Source organism: Pagrus pagrus, assembly GCF_965226575.1.
Source record: "Pagrus pagrus genome assembly, chromosome: 9".
NCBI classification, from domain to species: domain Eukaryota; kingdom Metazoa; phylum Chordata; class Actinopteri; order Spariformes; family Sparidae; genus Pagrus; species Pagrus pagrus.
This window is the reverse complement of record NC_140193.1, coordinates 2,108,382-2,134,526: the sequence shown is the minus strand read 5'-3', so window position 1 is coordinate 2,134,526 and position 26,145 is coordinate 2,108,382. Positions and strand designations below refer to the sequence as shown.

The window sequence follows — 26,145 nt, the reverse complement described above, 5'->3', positions numbered from 1 at the left end:
CATCCTGTTGCAGCCGAACCCTCTGTGGTCCAGCTCCTCACGTAGTGGATTCTTGTTTCATCTTCTCCCATGTAAAGCAGCTGTGTCCTCGCTTCAACGGCCCAGATTTGATTGTCGCTTTTCACCTCCTGTCCTTCAAATAAAGCCATGAAAAGCTAGAAATGATAATAATGATTACATTTTTAAAAACACAACAGGTTACAGGTATCCGGGGTGCCCCTGTGGCTCAGTTGGTTAAATAAAACTACTTTTCTTTTTAAAAAAAGGTAACAAGCATCTGATGTTGGTAGTCCGGACAGAGATTTCTCTGAATTCTCTGAATCCCTTCATGATATTCTGGATTATTAGATGGTGAAATCCCCAAGAGTTTAAGTTGCACCATATGAAACTGCTGAACTACATGACTGGACAGTTTCACAGAGTGGTTGGACCTCGTCTCATCCCTGTGAATCACTCAACTATCACCTGTTCCCGCCTTTCTCAACTTGTTTGAACTGTTTTGCTCCCAAACAAATATCAGTCAGCTGGTTTACCTGCAGACCAGAGAGAGACCAGAAGTGTTTTTTAAACGTGACGTGTTCGACTTTTCCGTCGTCTGGGAGAAAGAAACCAGGGTGATGTTTGGTGTTCACCCGCTCGGCAGACTGTGAGAGAAATGCAGCATTTTTTTTTTTCATGTTGACGTGAGCGTGAAACAAACTAGGCCTGTTGCCATGGTTACAGAGGGGGGGGGGGGGGGGAGTACACAGAGGGAAGAAAACAAAGAAAGAGAGCGAGAGAGTCTGGGAGAGCGAGCTAGAGGAGAATAGAAAGAGGGAGGAAGAGGAGGAGGAGGAGGTTTCAGTGGCAAACTGTTTTAAGTGTTTTAAAAACATTGGATGGATTTCAGGGAGCTGACAGAGGACACGTCACGCAGGTACGATGAACTTTATGTTGACCTCTGAAAGGCCGGAGAGGTGTTTTTCATGCGCCACGCTGCTGCTGCACGACCGGACTCTTGTAAAAGAATGAGAGACCGTCAGAATCAGCACGGTGTTTTAATCTTTCTGCCTTCTTGCACATGTAAATACAGGTTTCAGTGCTCACATGAGGGTACCAAGATGCAATTACATAATCAAAGTCAGGATTGACAGCAGCTTCGTCAGTTTGACCTGGGTTACTATGAGCCTCTTCCAGTGTGTTCGCCTGATGCTACGTTTCTGTTTTTCGTTCCTCATGTTGCACTTTGCTCTTCTTAGTCGGTACTTTGTATTTTTTGGTATTTGCTCTTCCTGGGTTCTGGATGTTTATCCTTCAATCATTTGTGTATCTTGCTTTAATGCTTTCTATGTAAGCACTCACAGTTTATGGTTCATTGTTGCATGTTTAAACATCACATCCTGGCTGTAAGAGCCGTGTTGTGTTTTCATTGAGACAGCTGGATCAGATGTTACTGGAGGAGAAACAAACATTATTTTACACTTGTTTACACTGACTTCCTGCTTCCAGCTGCACAGACACACTTTTGCTTTCACTTCTTGATAAGCTTCATCACTAAAACAACAAGGAGCTGCTGACGGTTTTGATGGTTGAGGTTTCCCAAACAGACGTCATGTGCTGCAGTCTTGCAGACGTCACATGGTTCAGTTTCGTTCACAGAAAGTCTGCTTCAGTTCCTCAAGGTGTTTACGTGTTTTTAAAAGAGAAAGTTGCACATTGCACAGCTGTTTGCTGTTTCCAAGAAGTCCATCCTGTTTTACTGTCATATAGTAAAACACCCGACTCTGTTCGGGTGTGTCTGCCTGCTGGTGTATGTGTGAGACACAAAGACGCACACAGACGGTCTGTGGTCTGATGAATTTCCCCAATAACAAAGAAATTGTGAAGAATGCCGAAGACCAGCGAGAAATAAGTCATTTACAGGAATCAAACACATGTTTATTGTTGATGTAAGCCCTTCTGTGTGTGTGTGTGTGTGTGTGTGTGTGTGTGTGTGTGTGTGATAGATGCAAATACACTGTGATAATACACTGATAATATATACGTCTATTACTTAAAATAGGTTTTTGCATATTTAATAAATAATCTTTCTTAATATAAGGTAATGTTTTTTACAATTTAATCAAAAAATGGCATAAATATCAATATAGAGAATATATTATTTGACACATTAAATAATACATTGCAAGTACATCATGAAATACGTCATTCAATGACCAATAATCATAACCAGACGAGTCAATAGTCCTCACGTCCTCTCCTCCAGCAGAAGTTCAGATACTCGTGTAAAAACAGACTCTGGTAAAAGTAGAAGTGCTGATTCAGCTTCTTTACTCCAGTAAAAGTAATCGAGTACAGGCTCTGACATGTACTCAGAGTATCAGAGTAAAAAGTCTCCCTCTGAAGGACATTTGTGGTCAAAGCTAACTGAAGCTCACGTCATATAAATATAACTCAAAGACTATAAAAGTTAAAGGTAGAGTCAGCAGGATTTGTCCCAGCTGTTCCTGAACGCACCACAAAGATAGTTGATTGTTGAGTCTCATTCCCAGGACGTCAAACAGCCACATGTTGGGTTGGTAAAGCGTCCCGAGCAGCAACACAGAGAGAAAATAAAGATAAATACGGAGAATAACAGAACAGACACTGAAGGAAACTGTGTCCTGTGGTGGCTGGTTGTCGATGTTGAGAAGAGAAGCCTCACAGTGAATTAAAAATAAACACATATATAAATAAATATTAACAAAAGCAGGAGAAGAAAACACACCGCCTGTCTGTCATGTTATTACCAGCAGCCATCTGCGCCTCCACCCAGCGTCACGGTTCTGGGAGTACTGGGTGTTCTGGTGCAGCAGCGCCGCCCCTGGCTGCCATCTTGATTGTCCTCGCCAACACGAGAGCCCGAACAGGAAGTGATCTCAGAGTGTGCAGAGCCAGTTTCTCCATCTGCTCTGCTCGTCTCTTCTGCTGGTTACATTTTTCTTTTGGTTCGGTTGCTACCAGCAGCAGCTGTTGCTGTGAAGTTGACTTAGTGTGATCTCTCGTCTCCTGCACGGTATCAAAATGTTGTAAAACCTGCTTTTATTGTCTTTTTACTGTCTTCTCAAGATGGACGCCGCCCATCTTGTTCACAAAGCTGTGCACAATTAAAAAGTGCCTGTGAGCTACGAGCGTGCAAACGTTTGGATCAGGAGGAAAACAAGGAAGCTGTGGTGAAATAAGAGAGTCGTGTTGTCTAAAGGTCAAACACCAGAGATATAAGTTACAGCTGGGCGTTAAAGTGAATTAATTAATGATCCTGACGTCTCAGATCCAGATCCCATCATCTGAATGATTGATTGATTGATTGATTGATTGATTGATTGATTGTCATTTCCCATCTCGCTCCTCGATATTCTCTTACTGCTTTTGAACTCATGTACAGAAATCTACATACTGGTCAGTGACAGTGTTGCGGGTAACATGTTACAGTAATATATTACAACAGTGATGTCGCGTAGCGTGTGAAGCGTTTATTGTTGCTTTTTTAAGAATCCATCCGCACCAACGTGAACGTATTAATAAAGGCTCTGTGTGTTTAATATATCTATAAGTTCTATGTTCAGTCTGTGTGTGACTGAAATGAGACGTATTTCGTAGACCGGGCAAACTTTAATTTACATTCCTGAATCGCACCATGTGTTCTTTGTTCTGTGGACTGAAATAAAAAGGCACAGAAGATGTTTGTCTTGTCGTGTCGTTCTCAGTTACATTATAGAAGCTACAGGTCAGTTGTGTTTCGTATGACTGAGCCTACAATTACAAATATTTGTTACTATCTCATAATATATCAGACTGTGATCCTCTGTATTCTCACTCATCCCTGAGACCATTCCTCTATTTAAAAAGATTTAGGCTATTAGGTTATTATTAATACATGACTCTACACAGACAGTGATATTGTAACGTAATATATTACTTTAAAATGAAGGTAACTAGTAAGTAACTTTCCTAACACTGGTCGTTGGTAATTCATTTCTTTGCGCTTGATTTGTTCAAGTTTGTCTATTCAAGCCTGCATCCAAATGTCTTCACGGACTCGTGGACTTTGCAGGCGGTTTGCTGGAAGTCTGCAGGTCCTGACGACTGTCCACACTCACGATTCATCCGGTCCACGAGGGCTCTCGAGTGGACTGTCTGCAGACTTCCAGAGCGTCCGCCTGGGGAGCAGAGAGTGATTTAATTATCCACAGATCATTGTGATCGAACTTATTATGAACGTGTAAAACAAAGACTTTACTGAATCGTGTCGGCCAGAAATAATATCCAACCACATGATGATGCAGAGAGGTGTAGAAGTTAAGGTTATAGATGTAATCAGACTGATCTTATTGCTGTAGTCTTCAGGCCCGTCTACCAGCAGCCGCTGTTCTCACTGGTTGCAGACTTGATGTGTTGAAGGTAAACACGACCCGGTACGTACGACTGAAGGCTGAGAGGAGATTTGTATTCAGCCATTAATTCTTGGATTTTCCTGCTTCCTTTTGTTTTTGTTTCCTTCTGTTCTTGTATTTTTGATTGTTTTTTTGGACTGTTGCTTTGCTATTAAAGCTCCCCGTTTCTTCGTTCACCTGCCTGCCTCCGTGTGTCTTGTGTTAGGATCCCATTTCATTTCATAACAGCTCCCCTCCACCCAGTGCTAAATTTGTAACTCAGGAAGTCCCAGAACAAAGCGACGGTGCTGTTCCAGCAGGTCAGGAAGCTCGCAGCGAAATCTGTCACCATCATAAACAATGCATTATTTATTTACATTTATTAATGAGGTGAGGACTCCCTGTCGACTCGTCTCCTCTCTGTTTGTGGACGTCGTCTCAGTGTGGTGGCAGACCTCTGCTCAGCTGACGATCCCACAGAATGACCCACGTTTGAACCTGAGACTGAAATCTTTGCTGAATTGTGACGCATAACCTGGATCCTACCAAACATACCAAACATCTGGCTGCTTCTTTGACCACGTCTCACTTAGATAAAACTTTCTGGTTAATTAACGAGCACTCTTTGTTATTGTGACCGCTGTTATTCAGTCTTTAAAGATGCTGCATGTAAGAAAAGTTGATTTTTGAGTCTGTATTTGATGAGTTGGGAGCGAGACTCAAAAATCAAGCACCGTTAAATGTAACAGAAGAATAAATGACTGAAAAGCAAGAAGGCCATTTATTCTGCACTGATGTCTGAGAATTAAAAGTAAAATTCTGTTATTTTGTTATTTTCAGTCTTTAAACATCACCATCATGCAGGAAACACCGTCCTCCCTGTAGTTAAGTCTCAAGGTTGGCAAGCGTGCACCCAACAAAAGCTACACTACATCTTCAGTTTAGTTAAAGTGCAGCAATCATTCAAGAAACAGAAGTCTGGCGTTGTAAAGCTGTGAAGGAGTATTTTTAGCCACAAGGTGGCAGCAAATCATTCTGTGTTGGGGGGAAAAGTGCTGCCGTGGAAAATGAGAGGCGGGTCCAACAGAGGAGGAGAGTGGGCTGAGGAGAGAGGGAATGAGAAAAAAAAAGATGAGAAGAAAATCAGGGAAAATGGACAGAGAGTCTGAGTCCATCCAGTGTCCTGAAAGTAAGACGTCTCTTTGTCTTTTCTCCTCCATCCTTCCTTCTTTTCTCTCCATCCTAACAGTGTCTCTCTCCCCTGCTGTCAGACAGACAGATGAGGTTTTCCGGTCAACCTGCAGACAGATGTGGAAGCTGCAGCTGCTGCTCTCACTGCCTGAGGAAGCTGGATAGATCAGCCTGGACCCAGACGGCAGCAGCAGCATGCCTCCTTAACCAGCACTGAGCCGTCCACGTAAGTACGTTACACTCTCAGGCACATGTGCTGCTAAAATGGTAGACCTGTTTCATCAGCCGTCTCCTCTGAGCTCATGAAGTCTCTGCAGATGTTTGTGCTTTGAATCAAACTGACCTTCTTTTTCAAAAGGCATTAATCAGGTTGTATTTCTGTAATGAGAATCATATGGACACTGAAACCAGTGAACAACCTAAAGACAGCTGAGTTATGTAATCTGTCATCGTCTGATTGGAGAATGAACAGTGCTGTTAATCTTATAGCTGATTTACTTCGTTTATTTTAGGTTTGAGCAAGAAAATAAGTATATTTACTTAAAAAAACAAACATATTTTACAAGGATGTCTTGCCAGTTTGTGCCAAATATGAAATTTACTTCACTGTTTTCATGATATTTCTAGAAATCCTTAAAGACTTTTGTACCAAAGAGGATCAGGGCCACATGTAATAATAATAAAAAGAGGTGAAACGTCTTCAAGAAACTGAAATAAGATACATACAGCACTTAGAAATAATACAAACTTTATTTATATAGCACCTTTCATGCAAAGATGCAGCCCGAAGTGCTTCACAAAGACACACAAAAGTAGAAATAACAGGTTAAAACCAGCAGCGATTGCATTGAATTATAGAATAGCAAGCAGACACGTGAATAAAACAATAAGATAATGAAGAATAATGATACTATGACATAATGCATTAAAATAATAAACTTGATGCAGTTACTTCACATTAAAAGCCTAATTTAAAAGATGGGTCCACAGTTTATGGTCGTAATGGCAGAAAGCAGCTTCACCAGATTTTTAAATATTTCAAATTAAAGGCAGTGGAGGATCTGATCACTGATGAAGGAGGGAGCTGGATTATGTCGGGAATTGTAGATGATTAAAATGATGTTAAAATCAATTCTTAAAGATACTGTTAGCCAGAGGAGTGAAGCGAGGACAAGAGAAATATCATCTACTTTCTTTAAATCCAGCAGCATATTCTGAATTATCCAGTAAAAACATAGTTACAGTAATCTGAACAACTTCTATTAAAGCATGTTTTAGCATTTCAGCATCGTTAAGTTCCTACAATGACAAAAAATGTTATTGTTACTTTGATAAAATGGCTGATAAAATGTAAGCTCAGAATCTAAAATCACTCCGAGATCTGTGACATGTGTCTCTCAAATGCTGTCACAAGCCTGTCTTTCCTCACCTGGTCCTACAAGTACCATTTCTGTTTTCTGTTTATTTCTTTTTAAAACATTTTTAGTCATCCAGGTGTTAATGTCAGTGAGACAGGTAAAAAGATCATGCAGAAACCAGGCAAAACAGATATGTACAGTTGTGTATCATCAGCATAACGGTGGTATTTGACATTGTGGTGAGAAATTGTGTTTCCCAGGGGAAGAACATGTAAAGAAAACAGAAAAGGTCCAATAATGCTTCCTTGAGAAACACCATATTTAACATCCAGATAATTCAGACTCAAATTCACTGATGCTTATACAGAAAGCCAATGAAAAATGTGTCGAAGTTCTGAGTTTAAAGTCTGAATTTTGTCTGTTTTCTCAGACTTCTGACCGTATTTTTTCTGAGAATAAAGTCTGAATTCTGATTTTAAACTCCAATTGTTCATGTAAACCTGATCTTCTTTGTACTTTTCTAACCAACTGGTTCAAAGAGTACAGCTTTTGCACACCTTAAGATCAACAGGTGTGTAGGAAAAGACCGACAAAATTAGGAAAAACGTTTTGGTACCGAAACGCTGTTGTCATTAAACGTAATTGCAATGAAGTTGGACAGAAGTTGAAAAAAATCACAAAGTCAAACCACAAAGTCAAACCTTAAAACTGAAGCCACTGCAGATAGAAAGCATCCTGGGAAGACATTATAATGCGTCTGCATGTCAGAGAACAGGCTTCAAAACACAGGTCGTGCAGAGCAGTGATGCAGAAAGTAAAAAAAAAAAGTGATACATATCAGCATGGCAGATATTACTGGTTGATTTTAGCTTTTTAAAGTTGGCCAAAGTATGTTTTAGATTATTTAGAAAGAGTAACACTACTACGTAGTGAACTGACGAGTTAATATTTCAACTATAAAAAGTCCTGAACAACAAGGTTTGTTTATGTTTGTGTACAAATTTATTTTTCCCATAAGTAAATAAACAAGCTGTTTGAAACTAGAAAGGTGGCAGGGTCCGCCACATAAACAAAGTAAAGCAGTATGAAACTGTGTTGTCCTTTAAGGTCAGTTTGTTTATTCAGTCATGAAAATAAAGATAGTTTGTTTATTTAGTTTGTTCAGTCAATGAAGATCTTTCTCTGCTCGTTAACATTTCTTCAAAACTACAGACTGCTCCTTTAAAAAAAAAGCACTTACCCCAATAGAAATAGGCTGAATATCGGAGCTGGTACAGTGTCAACATGAACGCTTTTACTCAAGTACTATTTGTCTGGGTGACTTCTCGGTACTTTTTTACAACACTCTTCTGATCAATGTAAAGATATATGGTTTATACCTGTATCAAATGTAGTTTAATAGAAATAAAAATAAATGACAGTAATCTAATCTGAAGTAATGTGATGTGAACTATACTACATGTGAGCCTCTGACACTTGTTTGTGTTCTGACTCTGGTCCAGCTCCTCACTGAAATACCGCCGCTCTCCTCGGTCTCACACTCGGGACGATCCGTTTGGGAAAAATCAAGTTTTGCTCTCGAACCAAACTAACAAGAGCAGTCTGGAGATTAGCCGGGTTACGAGACTCCGGAGTTTTGTTTTACAGCCTGCTAACTTGACTCTACTGTACAACAGTCAATAAAAATAAACCGCCTGCGAGCCTAATGCAGGAAAAATGCATGAAGGGGGCGTCTTCAGCAGCTGCAAATGTATAGAAGGAGTTATCTAATGAGAGCCCGAGACGAGGTTACAGACGTGGAAACAAGCTTTATGGGTGCACACGTATTAACACTAGATGAACTATTTACACTTCATAAAACAAACTGTATGTTTGACTGTTTATTTGCACTGTTTCTGGCTCCAGCAGCTTTACAGATGTGAAATATTTACATCGACACGTCTGCAGATATTCTGTATTTTTCATGAAGAACTAAAACCACCAATGAATGATCCGATATTAGATTTTAACTACACGATCATCGTGGCCGAACACATTGACGATGGCAATATTATCGTGATATCGCTAGAAATTTTAGGGACGAATGCCAGCAATTAAATCTGTCTTTCATTTTGTTTGCTGTGTTTGTAAGTAAACTCAATTACACTCAAGAAAAAGATGCTCAAGGCCTTCACTGGATTATAAACACGATATTATCAGTATTATTAACACGATACCAGTATTTCTATTTTTAATACAATTATCACAAGTATCGTGAATATCGTGATATTGCGACACCCCTCATCCAGAGCCTGATACATCTGATTCATGGATTAATGTGTTTTGAATTATTGTACTATTTCCTCCTGTTTGAGTAACTTTTTCTAAAAAACTTCTGTCAGCAGCCGTTTCAGCTAATAACTGAATCAGAATCACATATTTATGAGGTATTTTTGAGGCATTCGTTCATATTTAAAGCAGCTTTAATTGATATTATTTTTAATGCGGTACATTTTAAGCTCTCTGTGACTTTATAGTGAGTTTCAGTTTAGCGTTCATCCATCTGCTCCTCATCGTTTTACAGTATCACTTCACTCTCAGTGCTCTAGTAGATGTTTACAACCTGCTCGGCACATCGCGTAACTTCTGCAACCAAACTTCTGTGACTGATAAATGAAAGAGGACCTTTAACCTGCAGCATAATCTTTTCCTGAACCTAACCAGTCACCAGAATAAATGTTATCTCAGCACGTTAAGTTAAAACTTATGTTGCAACTTTACATGTGTTTCGCTTTTCCATTTCTCTTTTGCTCTCCTACTTGTTAGAGTTAGAAAACATCACGGTTTGGCTTAAAGTACCTGTTTTGATCGGCACGATCCCGGACGGAGATGATCCGACTCGCTGTAATAAATAACCAGATCTGTTGGATAATCTAATCTAATCTTGGCTGTAGCTCAACAAACAGACAAGAGCAACATATTATTGTTCTTTAATGATTTCAGTGGGAAGCAGCGGGATGAAGAAAGGAAACTATAAAATAACGGCAGCCTTTTCATTTATGTTCATGTGTACATGTGCAGGACTGACGCTGGCCATGATTAGATGTTTTTTTGACAGTTAAGTGGAGCAGGAGGATTTCTTTTGATGAACTCGAGCTGTTCCTGTGGAGTTTTATTCTCACTTTGTCAGCTGCAGCATCAGATCATGATCTCTACATTTCAGCACACGAAACCTTTTTTCGACGCATATTCGCTGTTTTTAGAAGTGAAACTCGTTCAGTTTCGTGTGTGGAGCTGCAGCTGCTGAGAGAGAGAGAGGGAGGGAGAGACACTGAAGAGAGATGGGTGAGATGGAGGAAGAGTGAGAGGTGCAGGGAGAGAGAGCGAGAGCGAGAGAGGAAGGGAGGATTAGGGTTGGTGCCTGCGGTGGATGATGTCAGAGGAATGCATGAGCCTCTCCTTTAACAAGCTGGAGCCGCGAGGAGCGCCGGCCACCTCGTTTTCTCACAAACACACAAACACTTCTTCAGTTTCTTCTCTCAGTTTCTGTCTGGATCTTCACGTGCAACACTCTCGCTTTCCACAAAAACACACTGGATCAGAATCAGAAAGGGAACTTGATCAAAACAACACACATGCAGAATCGTCGTTAAAGCGTTGAGGAATGTGTTTTTTAGTGGTTCGATTTTCATCTCTCTTCGCTCGGCCCTCCCTGCCAGCATCCGGTCCTGCAGCTGCAGCCCCGTTGCAGGGATTACAGAGATGGAGATGGAGGAAAGGAAAGTAAAAAAAAAAAATTAAAAAAAAGAGGAGAAAGAAAATGGGTTTGGTAAAGAGAGAGAGAGAGGGAGAGAGGACAGACAAATGGAAAGAGAGAGAAAGCGGGTGATATAATGTGTGGGAGCGCCAGACGCTGGGAACAGCTGGAAAGACGATGACTAATATTAGCAGTGAGGTAAGACGGTGGAGGATGGAGAGGACGGGCTGTGTGTATGGAGGGCAGCTGCTACTGTAAACCAACCACAGTGAAGTCACGTTTATTTATAGAAGCACAGTCAGGACACCAGAAATGGGACTTTAATGCCAAATTGTACTTTAACCCTTTAACATCTTTGTTTCGTGCTTTTGTCCCGGCTGAAGAAAACCTTTAAGGTCTGTGAAATAAAGTTAATCCACGCTGACTGACTGAAACATACAAGAGTCACCAGTCTCACCAAAGCTGTAAATATGGAAGATTTTAAAAGCCAAAGAAAAGGTACAAATATCCTCAAATCTCAATCAAACATATGAAGAGAAACACACATTAAACTTTTGACTTTTGCGTGAACAGAAATGTAAAAAAAGTTCAGAAAAAATGTCACAAAAGTTTTGGCTGAGGAGGTCAGTTAAAACAAAATATGACAAAATGCAATAACAAAAATAAAATCAGATGAGACTTTAACACCAACTGAAGTGATGAAAAACAGAAACATCAGATCTGTGTGACTGTAACCTTATTTTATATCTTATCGATTGTTTGAGGTTTTGAAAACAGTTATTTTATTTATATTAATTATACGATTAAATGTTTATATTATATTCACGTTATATTTGATGGCACAGGCTGGAGAATTAGCTCCATAAACTGCAAACTCAAGTCTGAAAATTCACATTAAACAATTAATTTTCTGTTTTCTGTTACTGACACCAACATTTACCGAAGCAATAAACAAAGGAAACCCCAACACACATTCATTTTTACTCCACAATTACATGACATACACACAAATTGTCATGACCCAACTGCCACGCACCTCAAATATGGACTGGTTACCACTTCAACAACACATGACGCAGACTCAGCCTCGTCTCTGAACACCAGCATCACCTCCAACACTCACAAAGTTACAGTCTGAGTTTAAGCTGCTGGAGCCTGAAGCACTTTTCATCCTCCTTCGACACACTCGATGCTCATGTACTTTTTTTTTTTTTTATCACACTCTGGGAAAAAATCTTACAAAGAAATCTGGAGTAAAGTCAGAGAACATTTCTATAAATAATGTCCCGTGTGACCCGTAAAGAGGCTGCAGAGAAAAGGGGGAAGTGTTTCCTGGAGAAACTGGAACAGAGTGAAATGTGCAGACGTCCTGAAAATCTGCTAATTATTTTAGCGTACATCCAAAATGTCTGACGTCCAGTTTCACATGAGAGTCCCAAAACTCAATGTAGATGTGGTTTTCAATCACTTTGGAGGATTAACACTAATAATGTCGTAAAAACTTGAATCCTCGGTGTGTGAATTACAGCTCAGTGAAACAAAGCTGATGCTGCACTACTGCCCACTGATGTGTTCGTGCACTCAGCAGGACGACGGCTGCCTTATTCAGAAACTGTGTTCACTCGCTTGTTCGCTAAAATAACATTCATCGTCACTTTCTTCTTAATCAGAGACTTGTGTAATGTTACGAGAAAAACAACACATCCTCGTATCCGAGCGGCTAAAGGGAAGAAAACTTCTTGGTTAGGTTCAGGAAAACATTCTGGTTTGGGTTAAAACCAAAATAATATCAAAGCTTCTGTATAAGAGATTTTGAGCATGAATGTTGCAGAAAACAATGATTTGCTCAGACATATAGTGAATGTGGAGAAGTGGCATCCTGAAAGTCTCACTTCCTACATGCGTGTGTTGTAATCCAAGCTTCTCTGTTCTTTGTTCTGGCCGTGAGTGTTTTTAACTTTTTCTGCAAACGTTGCTGGAATTGCTGGATCCATAAAAGGTCACTAAATGTCAAATATAAATATATTTATTAGGGACCATGTGGAAAATAAATCAAGCAGTAAGAGGAGACGGTTTCTAGGCGACTTGTTCTTTGCTGAAACTGTCGAGTGAAAGAAGCCAGAGCGAATATGGCAACTTAAAATGTAAAGATGGCGTCTTTGGTACGAAACACATCACATGGATTGTTTTTTTCAGACCTGTTTTTTTAGACAATCGAGTCCAATGTGTCCAACCTGAACGCTGGAAAGTCCTCGTCTCTTTCAAAGCAAAGAAGCGTGGAGGAAAAGTTGACTCTGGAAGTGAAAACTGCTTATTCAAGCCACTTTTCCACCGTTCTCCAATGAGGAAATAAAGAAACCAGTGTTTCATTATTCCTGAACATTTAATGTGGCCGGCTGCCTGTTTCACCACAGCGCTGCAGCGTGGCGCAGGAACTTTTTATAAGCAGCCGTACGCCATCCGCGGTAGCCTGGGGCCTGGAAGGACCTCTCCCCAGTAAAACTGGAGAGCAAGAAATAAGTGGCTCAATTATGTGTGTGTGTGTGTGTGTGTGTGTGTGTGTGTGTGTGTGTGTGTGTGTGTGTGTGTGAGCCAGGCCTGGACTGGAAATAAAGAGCTGAATTCAATTGGCTGTGGGTCTTGCGCTGGCCTCCACATGTTGTAAAAATACAGATGCAAAGCAGAAGCAGGTTACTACAGGGCAGCGAGCGAGAAAGAGACTTTCTTTGTGTGTCATGTGTTTTAAGGGAAGTGCTGGAGTGAGTCATGGAGGGCTGAGTAAATGTCTGATCCTGCCGGGGTTTGGTTCTTTAAAGGAACAGTTCACACAACAATTTAAAGTCATTGAAAAGTCTTCGTCTCCTTCTGCTCGTAGTCGCAGCATCCTCGTAAACAACTGAAGTATCTGGGGACTTGGAAGAGTTAGGGTTAAAGACCGTGTTCTTTACACTGTAGCTGTTGAGCTGTTGAGCTAGAAGTGTTAGCGTGCACCTGTAAATAACGTCTTTTTAAATCAATTTGGGATCTCAGGGCTTCTGGAGACAGCTGCAGACGAGCTGTATGGAGCCATATGATGGTTTTTATTTTGGTTGTTTTAAATCACGTATCCAGCTACTTCAGTTGTTTCGGAGAATGTTGCAAAGCTGTTTTGCTGTGAAGCTCCAGAAATGTTTTGTTAACTACAAAACTTCACCTTGAGTTTCATTTCTGGGTACATGTTTCCTTGAACGAGAGTTATGGCCTGTTCATCCCTGACGAGACAAGTTGAAATGTGCGACTTCTGGTAACCTTCCAGTTCACACCAACGTGACCAGACGAGACGGTGTATCATCTCAATCGCAACGACTCTTGTACTTCTGTTTTGACTCTGAAACCGGCCACCGACGACTTGACAAGAGGAGCTGCAGGCGGCGCCGTCAGCCGACCTGAGTGGAGCTGCGACGGGTCAGTTCACACTGCTGCAACTTTCCCCTACGGCGCCCTTAAACGGTTTTGTTGCGTCGTGAATCTTTGGTCTGAGCTGGGCTCCAGAGTCAAACTCAAAACTCTCACTACCACTTCTGACTTTCAGTATTTACCAGTAGTCGTTCTGCTGTCTCCCTGTAAGCGTTTGTAGATTGTACCTGCACATGCTAACTCTCCTCCTCCTGTCTGTTCACAGCCTCGTCCATCTCTCTACAGTCCAGTCCGTCCACTTGGTGAAGATGTAGTCTGTTTGATCTCCATGGAGATGTCTCCAAACACAGTCTCCTCTGCCTCGTTGCCACGGTCACTGTGGTTGCTGTTCTTCCTGGCCCCGGTCACCCGGACCACTAACTCCGCCCCCACGCCTGAAACCTCTCTGACGGTCAACACCACGCTGTTGTTCGACGGTGGCGCTCCGGGCTACAACCTGCGCAACTGCAGCTGCTCTGCGCCCATCGAGGATTGCAACGAGGCGCTGGCCAACTCGCTCTGCAGATGTCACACTGTTTTGCGCTCCGCTCTGCCCCCTGCTGGGCTCCGAGAGCCCGGACAGGTCACCGTGTGGGTGAAGGAGCTCTGGGTCCTGGAGGAGCTGCTGAACAGGAGCATGGTCGGCCATTTGCGGTTGTCCTTTTGTGGAGTAAAACCGATGGACAGTCAGTATCTGGCTCTGCTCGGTCTGCGGACCCTCAGGATCCACAGCGCAGCACCAGAAGCTCCCTACCCCGACCAGGAAATTACAATCTCCCCTGCAGCAGGGCTCACAGCGGAGATAGAAGCCCTCTCCTTTGACTTCTCCTCCTCCTTCCACGTGACCTTTCTGGATGTAGCCGTGCTCAACGGGCTCTCAGCCCTGAAGGCGTACACTGTGGTGGGACCACCTGCTCACTCCCTCTCCAAAGACTTCCCCCACCTGGCCGTGCCTCTTCCTCTGCCATCCTCTGCTGCACCTGACGTCCCTACAGACCCCAGCGAGCAGGCTGCAGAGCCGCCGGAGAACCTGCTCCTCACATTTGTCTACTGACAACAAGTTCTCAGTGGAGGACACGGTCGGGTTTGCAGCAACAAATGATGCGATCGTACACAGCTGGATGTTTTTTTGTTCTCCTTCTGCAAAGGGGAAGTTGCACATCTGACATGTTCTCTGTGGAATATGAACTTCATGTATGACTGGCTGCTGTGCTGTCGTTCTGGCCTTGAGCAGTGTTTCAACAGAGGCTTTTCTTGCTCACCCTGATGCATTTTCTTCAAGGAGATAATTGACTTCAGAGCTTTTACTCCCGCTGCTGTTTTTAAAATTTCTGCACTCGTACAGCAGACAGACACGAGGTCTGGCAACGTTTGCACCAGCTGCAAATTCAAGTCTTTCTGCAGGATATTTTAGGCGTCATACTATAACATAAGTCATAAGGTTTGAAAGCTGTAGTGACCCTGATCATCCCGACTCATGTGCTGAAGTTAGAGGTGATGCTTTGCTTCAACAACGTGGTCACACGGTGTGTTTACATGCACAAATGTTATCTTCTTGTCATGGCTATATACAGGAGAGTGTTTTACATGCACATACACCTTCTGATTGCAGACGTTGGTACAACTAAAGGCACCTTATAATTTAATTTAATAAGGCACTCTTTATAAAGTGGTTTAAAGCTGGCGGCTTTGTAAATGGTTACATCATTTAGCAATGACTTAAAGCTGCTGTAAGTGTTATTTTCTTGGGGAAAGCTCCCAATTCCAGCGCTGCCGGTGACGCCTTTAACTACCAGACTGAAGAAAGAGGCAAAGAGAGCTGCCTCGACGAAAAGCAAGGAGTCGTGCAAGTGTGGTGACGTGGAGGAGGGACAGGAAGTTAGCTAAAAGGATGACAACGCTTACAGCAGCTTTAACAGATCATAGGTCACTTTTTCAAAAAGTGAATGCAGTGAGTATGAACATGGCTCAGTTTTAAAGTTCTCCAGTTATCGAATCAGCTACTCGTCCAGATAGGAGCCAGTACTTTTTGCACATAACTCTTATACAGACCACTTAGCGACTCTTTTCTGCAGATGTGCTCGTAAACACCGCTCTCTGTATGCGTTTGAAACACCAGGTAGCTGGAGGCCACTTCAGCATTGATTTTTTTTGAGATCACATCTGTGCACATCTGGTCTTGAAACCTCCCTGGCGAGATCAGATGACACACGGGCGACTGTGACGAGTGTAACTGAAGCCACGACTGTCCAGACCGACTGATACGCCGTCTGCTAGAACAATATCCTGGACAAACCGCACGCCTGCTCCCAGAGAGGGATGAGATGTTCCAGATCCTCGTCCCAGCTGCCAAGAGGGTGTTAGCTCCCATCCAGGTGTTGTCAGATATGTCCGGGCAGCAGGGAAGAGATCTGGGCCTCTCTGAATGGCTGCACTTGTTTCTTGAGGTTTTTTTTTTGAGCAACATTTTTTGACGAGTTTGATGTGTCCGTCTTTTGGAAGAAAGGTGGTAATAGGCAAGATATTAGAAGAGCAGTAGAGCTGAGAGCAGATGATGAGAATCCTGCCTCCAGCTTAAAGGAACAGTTCAGCAAAAAAAAATTCAAAAAATCTGTCATTGTCTCGTCCTGTGTAGTCCACAAAACATTTCTGGAGCTTCACAGTGAAACAAAACATTAAAAAAAACAACCAAAAGAAAAAACATTAAAATGGCTTCATACAGCTCGACTGGCTTAAGTCTCCAAGTCTGCAGAAGCCCTGAGATCTTGTCACTTTGCACTTGACGTTATTTACACCCTATTTAAATCAATTTGGGACCTCAGGGTTTACAGAGGCTTGAATTACACCAGCCGAGCTGTAGGGAGATATTTTATGTTTTCTTCTTTCTTTTTTAAGTCTCCAGCTACTTCAGTTGTTTCGGAAAATGCTGCGACTCTGTTTTGCTTAAAGACATTTTCATTTTTGGTTGAACTCTTCCTTCAATACCAGGATGAGCTCTGCAAACTCACCAGAAGCATCCCAGTGGGCAGAAAGAAAGGCTCTTTGCTGGTAAACCCCAAAGGTAAAACTCACCTGGAAAGTAAAAAGTAATCGACCAGGAGTCACCAGCACTCAACACTTTAAGGAGTTTGGAGCGTGAATTTCCATTTTGCATCTCTGTTTAGGTGCATGTCCGTCATCGTAGTCCAAAGTGCACCTACCCAGAAATGTAACTACACGTCGCAGCTGTGATTGGTCTGCTTGGTAGAAGAGTATTTTCCGGCTTCTCCTCCAGTGCGAACACTGTGACCAGTAGTTTCCCCAGTAAACACACTGCACTCTTCACCTGTTGCAGTCCCTCCTGACTGGCCGGCTGCTGCTCTTCCTGGGTTATTCTTACTAACAGAGCCAGCCTTGGTAAACTGATCACAAAGTCGTTAAGATGAAGGATTTTAGTCGTGTTTTACGTTTCTTATTTGCTCTGCACCTTGGACAAGAACTCTTCTTTCTTTGGTGAAAAGGTGAATGTTCGACATGGTGATTTTCACGAGGCTGGATTATCAACTAGGAAAAGTGGTTAACTAACACGCTGGCAGTTACTTTGTGATAATTTGATTTCTGGCAAGGGATACAGAAGTATCTGCTGCCTTATGGACGGACTACGGAGCAGCTTATCATTTATTAATTATTAGTTTTTGTTTCTTGTAGTTGTGACTTAGAGAATTACAATGAAAATGTTGTTGTGCAATTTAGCCATTATTTTTTTGATGAAACTTAAAGCACAAATTAAAAACTGATGTGATCGGGGGCCCGTATGTTCGGCCACCCCTGAGGACTATTTTAGAGAGGCCTTCTGTCAAAGCTGCACAATACAGTTTTACCATATTTTGCTCGTGATGTGATTAACAATTAGTGGGAATGATCATTTTTGCATCACAATTTTGATTTTCACTTCTTTAAAAAAGCTATTAGCATGTTTTTTCACATCTGGAGAAAAAGATTTGTAGATCAAAAAGCTGCAGCTTCTTACGATTAACTGTGCAGCCCTGGTTCTTATACCTTAATATTTCAGTTAATATTATCCTTGCATGGTGCAGACCCTCGTATATATCTGTTAAATCAAATGATCACAAATTAACTGGCATTAAGTAACGTGTAGGACGTGTAGGAAAGATAGATTCAGGTCGCCCCCTGGCCCTTTGTATTCCTCCTCGATGGTTAATCCAGCCTTTAGTGGGTGAAAGGATTTGCTTAAAGCCAGGCCACGCTGGAGAACGTCTGGGTTACGTAATCGGCTCTTTTCACTGCATTTCTACGGTTCAGCTGCAACATGTGGCAGGTCTTGTACAACACCTACGTGTTGAAATACTGTAAGACCTCAGTGAACGAGGTGCTGTGGGGAGAGAGGGAAAGCAAAAGGACGAATTCCTGCCTCAGGGATCAATAGAGCATCGTAAAAAAAACACGATGTACTGTGGCAGCTGACTGCAGCGAACACTGGCTGGATCCGATCCAGAGAATCCAGAGCGGGGTCAGCGTCTGCACCAGAGCTGCACGACACTGTTGTGTCTGGGAGGGAGCTTTGAGCTGCTTTCTTGAGGATATTTAAAAAGTAAAATTACAGAAAAATCTGTCGTCAAGATTTAAGACAACTGCAAAAAGATAGAAGAGTGTGCAAGAAAACAAAAAAAGACAAGGACTGCGTCAGTCCGCTGTGGTATGAGCTGACAGAGAGGCGCAGTAGGCTCACTGTTATGAAGGCTGTGAGTTTCCAGCTGGGCTTATTGACTGCAGATGGCCTAATAAAACAAGTTGTTTTGAAACAGGTTAAAATGGACGCCCAGTGAACAGTCCCAGGGTTAGGCTCGCTCTCTCTCTCTCTCTCTCTCACCAGCCAACAACTCTCACTCTGTTTGGATCAAAACAATGACTCCGACTCTCTTTAACGAGCTGGATGAGTTCTGAGCCCGCTCAAAGCCAAGTTGGCAGCGCCCGTGTGAGGGAAGTTTTCTCAGAATCGCGATGGACGCGATTCAGTCACTCTCCAGCTGTCTGTGAAAAAACAAAACGTCGTTATGAGGTGCTTGATTGGTCTGTGTTTTCTGTTTCTGGATATTTTTTACCAAACGAGAGAGCAGTCGAGAGAACAGCTCTTTCTCTCTCTGTCTCTGCCGTCCAGCTCATATCCTGTGAGAGACTTTGTTAAAGCTGCTCTCACAAACACGATCCGGAGCCAACACTTCTGTTCCGCTGATCATTCAAGACTGTTCTGGGCCTGCGTGTGTGTGTGTGTGTGTGTGTGCATGGGTGTGTCGATGTGTGTGTGTCTGTGCATGTGCTTGTATTCATCTCCTTTTCGCCATCGCAGCGGATTTGTGCGTTTAGATCAGACGGCTGGATCCAGGATCCACCGCAGCAGATGCAACGTGTTGAGTGTTGTGTACAACACGTGTTGTATATACTTCACTTCTGCACGGGTTATGTGCAAGTAAACAGTGTCAGCGAAACAAAAGTGCCACAAAACCTGTTGGATTACTGTGTAGTAATTCGTGAGAACTCCCAAGTTTGCAGCTAAATTGATACAAATTGCAGCATTTTTACTAAAACTCACATCAAACTCGTCAAAAAAAAGTCCAGAGGAAGCATCCATGATGCATTTCTAAATTTATCCGCAGGCTTTTCTGACAGGTTCACAACTCCAAAGGGTTGAAACAGAGCAGCGTTCATACACTTGCAGGACTTCTTTGGTGACATTAGCCAGTGTTAGCTATTACCACTTTTACCTGCTAATAATCTGCAATTAACTGCGTTCTTCATTGGGTTTGTCTTTCTGTTTTTCCTGGGTATAACCGTGGAAGCTGTAGGCGAGGTGGTTTTCTCATCAGTACGCAGATAATGCCGTCCTATCGGCGGCAAATCAGACAGAAAGTAGCACCTGAAAACCAGCGACACTGAAGAAATACAGACGGCGTAGAAAGAAACTGTGAGCAGAAACAGAAGAAATGAAAAAAAAATCAGAAGATTGTCACTGAAAAACAAATCAAACTACAAAAATGGCCTCTGATAAAATATTTTCTGTTGTTTTTTTCACTTTTTCAGTGCCAAGTATATTTATGAATGTTTTCTAACACAGATGTTTTAATTCTAGTGTCCCTCCAAGTTCAGGTTTTGTTTACTGTCACTGCTCGAGTCCCATTGTTTTCTGTTCAGGCACAAACCATTAAATTATACTTTCTAAATCACCAGTATGCCACATTGCGACACTCCTGAGACTTGAAATTAGCCACAAGACCACAAAGTCTTACGTAAAAGAGTAATAAATGAAAAAAATGTTGTTGTTTTTCCTCCTCTAGCGGCCGCCAAAGTGCAGCTGATGCTCTGCTTTCTTTGGTGTGATTTATCCTGCGTCCTGGCACTGAATGCACTTTTCTGTCTTTAACACATGGATATGGAAACAAGATGGTGACTGTAGCGTCTGAGCTGCGGCTCTTTTGTTTTCTGAATGGAAACACATTTCATTATGCAACAGGCTTTAATTTACTTTGCGTGTCGCGGCTCTGAGGTTTCATCTGGTTCTGTATAAAAATGCAACCAGAGCGCGCCGAGTCAGTTCTGCCCGTTTGTGTGAAAGAGCTGAAATCCTCTGCACACCTTTTCTGGGTTTGCCTTTAGGCCAACAGTCACACCCAGTACGCTCCGCACAGGAACCGGGACTGGGAGCTCGTTCACCCGTAACGTTGGTGGAAACTTACCGAGCGTCTTGTGCAGCCAGAGATTAGTCACTCCCATCTGGTGAACGGGGTGATTACGCACCTCCACAAGCCACCTTTTAATGGTCTTCAGACAGGATGTTTAGAGCGGGCCGTGAGACTTTGTGCTAAACGCTCCCGTCAGAGCTCATCACACGGTCTTAAAACGTCTGGAACATTCACCACAAAATGGGTGAAAATGAGCTCACCGGGTTTTTTGGGTTTGACGTCACCCCTCTTGAGTTCGAGCCTCGACCTTCTTTTTCTTCTTCTCTTCTGCCCTCTTGATCTTCGGTACAGCACCTTAAGTATTTGCATCAGGGAATGTAATTATTCAAATGTAAAAAAAGATTGTGTGTAACCAGCGGCGGTGCGCCTTAAGATGACTTTTAAACATTTTCACAACCTCTGACGTGTTGTGCGACTCGCGGCTGACTCGTGTGCTGTTTCAGGAACAGATTGTGTATTTGGGAACGGCTTTGGAAGGTTTGATTTGTATATAATTTGGCTTTTTAAAGCAAATTCCTGGAGCTTATTTGTTTATAATGACAAGACGACGTGGATTATTTCTTCTGTCCACAAACTTTGTTCCTCTGTATAGTCTGAGATAATAAAACGTTTTTACAAAGAGGTCCTCGTGTCTTTCTTCAGCTCGTCTCCATGTTTGTTCTGATATCTGCTCGTACTGAATTAATATAGGAAATTCCAGGTAAATATGGTGAATTAAAAACTTCTGTGTCTTATTTTTGTGAAGGATAAATCAGTTTATTCCAGGAAACAACGTCACACATGAGATGAGAATCTGACTTCATCGTCGCACTCCAACAATATGATATATATGATTAATACATCCTGCTGAGCAAGTGATCTTACTTTAAGTTCATTTTGTTGTTAGATGATGACTCAGTGTTTATTTGCCATGACCTCAGTCTGTGTCCGGGTTTCCTCGGTCACTGAAGGAAGCAATAATTTAAAAACATGAAAGTCGTTGTCATTAAACACACCACAGGGTTTTACCCAGTTTACTGACTGTAACATCAGATCAGAAAACTTCTTTTAATCGTTGCATTTCCAGATCTCAGCAATGAACGTGAGTATGTTATTAATACCGTAAAAAATAAATAAAAGCAGATAATAATAAATAATAAAAGCAGAAACTCAGGACGACAATATTTCAGAATAAACAGCCAACAGTCGAGCCAAACACGAGGAAGCCTCGTCTGAAGGTGAGTTACAACAAGAAGGCAGAACAGAAAATGCACAAACACAAAAAGACGATACGAGTCGTTACGAGTCAGAGGAATAAAAGTGATGAAACAGGCAAAATCAATCACGGACGATAAGAAGACGACGTCACATCAGAAGAATCAAGAACAGAATAATCAGAGTATCAGAGTAAAGAGTCTCCCTCTGAAGGACATTTGAGGTCGAAGCTCACTGAAGCTCACGTCGTCTTAATATAATTCAAAGACTATTAAAGTTAATCAGGAGCAGGATTCATTTGTTCTGTGTTTGCTTTTTTTTCTTTTGCTTTTTTTGGAAAAATAACCATGAACACCAAAGTGTGAGCAGCCTTCAGGAAGGAAAGTGTCTCCTAACACAACAACAACCGGAACCACTGGAGGACACAGGAACACGAGTCCACCTCTGTTTCACATGTTTCCACAGAGCAGAGCGCTGAAGCCTCGACCTTCAGTTTCCATCGAGGACCTTTTTACATCAAACCTGTCTGGTCGTGAATGAAGAGACAAATAATGTACTGATCCAGTTGAACTGGGTCATGAGTCACGTGATGTTTGTCAGTTTGTTGTATTAAAGTCAAACCTCATGTAGTTTTGTGTTAAAGCGCTCAGTGAACTACATCATCAGCACCAGAACCAACACCAACATGGAGCCAACTGGGCTCAGAGAAGCTCGTAAACAAGATGAACATCACAATAAATCTGCTCATATTGACAATTATAACGTTTTAATCTCTGAGAAAATCTTTTCTTCATGTAAATGTGTGATTTTTGAATTGTGGCTTCATGATCTCAGATATTATCTGAGGTTTGTTCTTGTAGATTTAAATTTTAAAGTCTCAGACGATATTCCTCTTATTTCTTGTAAATTTGTCATTTTTCCAGGTGAATTAATTTTAATAATCACAGATATTTTCTGAGGTTTTACTCCCTTAGATTTTTGTTTTTTTTCTCGTATATTCTTGACTTTTTTGGAAGTTTATGATATTTGTAGGAATAATGCTGCTGCCATGTTTTAAATGCAAGTTTGTGCTGTTAAAGTCCTCGAGGGATTATTCCAGATTGATTTTCTCATTCAGTCCTTCAGCAGATCGCAGGACGCCGCAGAGAGCTGTCGGGTTTTTATCTTTCCTCTCATCACCCTCTGGTGGTGCACGAACCAACAAAAAGAGAAATCCAGCCAGCTCAGCCTGGAAAGTACAGAGTGACGTTTGGCAAGTGCACCCACACAGGAAGCCTTCACAATAAAAGCAAGGTTTTCCAGGGAAAGCAGGAGAGGCATCCTGTTTGAATGATGTAGGAAACATGAGTTTCTCTGAGGAGGTAACATTTGCTGTGTGCACATGATGCGTTTGTGTACAGTTGGTGTTAAAACAGCTCTTTACTGCCCACTTGTGGCTGAGAAACGCAAATAAAAAGGATTCAGGAGGCAGATGATGATGAAGCGAACGAGCTGCTGAGATGGAGAAGTGCAAGTTAAATATATTTATAATGTTGAGGAATTTAACATAAAAAAGTTATTTTTTATGTTAAATCGATTCAAAATTGTATATACATATCGGATATATAACAGAAAGTTTAAAGCATGTTCTGGAAAGAATGATTAATGTTTTAATGACGATATAATAGACTTCACTCACTTTTTAAGCATGAGAACCGACATTTTGTTGAAGCTCACGTATTTGAATCAGAATTTGTGTATTGTGAAAATGTGTATTAACATTTATAGCACAGAAAAATACGAGTAAATCAGTGTAATAAACCATGATATTGATATGTATTTTTAATATATAATTTTAGTATCTTTAGGCTACTTTTACGTTTGATACTATCGTACATTTAATATCAGAAAATGTTACTCAAGTAATATTCATATTCATCCTTCTGGACTCCACCAGGCACCACTTGATTTCTTTATTTTGTCTGTTTAGGTGATAATATTTTCTCATGTTTTAATGATTCTATAGCTAAATCTAGCTAATACACTTCACTCACTTTTTAAAGCATAAGAATAATTTAAAGCACAGAAAAATAAGAATAAATCATATATGCTACTACTTTTATATACAAAAGTACATTTAATATAAAATATTATAAAATATTACATTTCACCAAAGTAATATTTTAGCACCTTATGAATTGATGAATTAATGGATGAATGAATGAATGCATATTTATTCATGTGAAAACAAAACAAAACAAAAAGATAAAAAGTTAAAAGTTAAATAAGTTCGACAAATAAGCAAAATAAAATGAAACACATGTTACAAAGTGTTTTCCATTAACAAGAAGTAAACACTTATTTAATCCCACAGCTTCTCCAGTTTATCATCAGTTTACTTCATGATATCTGATCTTTTGGTACTTTGGATCAACCATGATTAATAGTTGTTGTTGTTGTTTTTAGCACATTTCTGATGGCTGGTCACTTTCCGCTCTTATCACTCTACACTGATTTGGACCTGAGATCAAGTTCAACTGGATTTAATGAATTATTCAGTATTCGCGTGCTTTTATTTTGAAGGCGAGCATGAAGGAGCGGCCTCTCTCTCTCTCTCTCTCTCTCTGTCATGCAGTGTGACGTCAGAGCGCTCAGATGTCGTCATGACGCAGGGACGTCAGGCGGTCGGACTCTGAGCTCGGAGCTCCACACGGAGGACTTCAGTTTTCCTGCTCAGGGACGTCGAGGGGCGGACGGTGAGTGTGTGAGTCTGCGGACGCTTTGTTTAACCACCGGGACGTGTGTTTGTCGTGTTAGCAGTCAGCTAACAACACTTTGTGTCGGTCCACACGGTCAGAAACGTGTTTTAATGTGTCACTTTAATGTGTCAGCTAACTGGACACTGACATGTTGTTATTAATGTTAATAAGCTAATGTGAGCGACAGGCTCGTCAGCAGCGCCTTCATCTCCTCAATATGTGTGTTTTGTGTCAGTTTAATGTTTTTATTCATGTCAGAGTCAAGTGTCAGTCAGCTATCTTTAAAAAAAAATCAACTTTATTAGAAAAAAAGAGAAGGCTGATTATATAACTGCTCAAAAATGACTAAATTAGCATGAAGATGTTCATATTCACATTCATCTTATTCTGTATTTAATTGTGTGAGCTTTAACAGAAAGAGTGAGTGAAACCTGTTATATAATCAATAAAACATGAGAGAGCTGATATTTTAAAGGAGCAGTCTGTCGTTTTGTTGAAGAAATGTTAATGAGAGGAGAAAGATCTTCATTGGCTGATTTTTTTTTTCCTGCATAAACAAACTAAATGCACAAACTCTCTGTTTTCATGACTGAATAAACAAGCTGACCTTAAAGGTTTCTATGTGGCGGACCCTGCCACCTTTCTAGCTTCAAACAGTGTTCTGAGAGCTTATTTTCCTCTGAGAGCAGCTTGTTTATTCACTTATGGTTTGAATTTATTCTCCAAAACTACATAATGCTCCTTTAGAGTCTGTTTTATAATCAATAAAACATGTGAAAATAGAGAAAATAGCTGTTTTTTTAAAAAAGCAAACAAAATATTAATGAATTAAAAAGTATTCTCTCCAGTGAATGTGTGCACGCTTTATGTTTTCTTGTTTTTCAGACAGTAACAATGCAGTCTAGCACCTGGTGCTTCACGAGTACAGAAGGATGAACTGTTTGCCTCTTCTCCTCTGTCTAACGTCACTGCTTGATTCTGGTGAGTACACACAAGTCACTCGACACCTGAGAAGTTGATTCGTTTCTTAAATACCTCAGATACCTTTCTTCTCCTCGACACGCCCACACGCTCTTATCAAAGCTGCTGACACGGATCACCTGCCAGGTGTGTCTGTTAACCTTATGACTGCGTCACGTGTCTGTGCATTTGTCCTCGCAGCGCTCACTTCCCTTCCTGCTCCGGTGAATCTTTTCATCAAGTCTGTCAACTTCCACCATGTCTTGCGTTGGGACCCCGGGCCCGGCACCCCACCAGGAGCAAAGTACGAGGTCCGCAGGATCACCAGGTAATTCCCCCCCCCGTCCACCATCTTGTTGGCTGCTCTCTATTTCCTGCCACGCTCAGCCTGATGGCATTTCCTCT

General features: G+C 41.5%; 2 protein-coding genes across 7 annotated transcripts in view; both read left to right on the top strand.

Moving 5' to 3' along the window:
• The first annotated feature begins 827 nt into the window (after positions 1–827).
• On the top strand, positions 828–21,463 carry LOC311262731 (exosomal polycystin-1-interacting protein-like). Of its 6 annotated transcripts, none has more exons than XM_084362382.1 (3): positions 828–916; positions 5,667–5,808; positions 14,338–21,463. In XM_084362382.1, the coding sequence occupies exon 3, from the start codon at positions 14,401–14,403 to the stop codon at positions 15,163–15,165; it is 765 nt and encodes a 254-aa protein (XP_084218508.1). In that variant the 5' UTR covers positions 828–916; positions 5,667–5,808; positions 14,338–14,400; the 3' UTR covers positions 15,166–21,463. The 6 variants fall into 6 exon arrangements, with proteins under 6 accessions (XP_084218508.1, XP_084218507.1, XP_084218505.1 ...); XM_084362381.1 differs by having other exon boundaries at positions 831–916; positions 5,663–5,808; XM_084362379.1 differs by having other exon boundaries at positions 834–916; positions 5,641–5,808.
• A 3,282-nt stretch (positions 21,464–24,745) lies between these two features.
• Positions 24,746–26,145, top strand: part of crfb1 (cytokine receptor family member b1) — a gene marked incomplete at its 3' end in the record, with an annotated part of 34,204 nt that continues 32,804 nt past the window's right edge. Inside the window, exons 1-3 of the mRNA XM_084362614.1 lie at positions 24,746–24,777; positions 25,666–25,761; positions 25,942–26,068. Of these exons, the coding sequence (XP_084218740.1) occupies positions 25,713–25,761; positions 25,942–26,068 (176 nt within the window). The 5' untranslated portion in view covers positions 24,746–24,777; positions 25,666–25,712. The remainder of the gene's footprint in view (positions 24,778–25,665; positions 25,762–25,941; positions 26,069–26,145) is intronic.

Bases quoted from the DNA above. Each gene is read 5' to 3' on its own strand.
- LOC311262731 (XM_084362382.1), top strand. From the start codon at position 14,401: ATGGAGATGTCTCCAAACACAGTCTCCTCTGCCTCGTTGCCACGGTCA.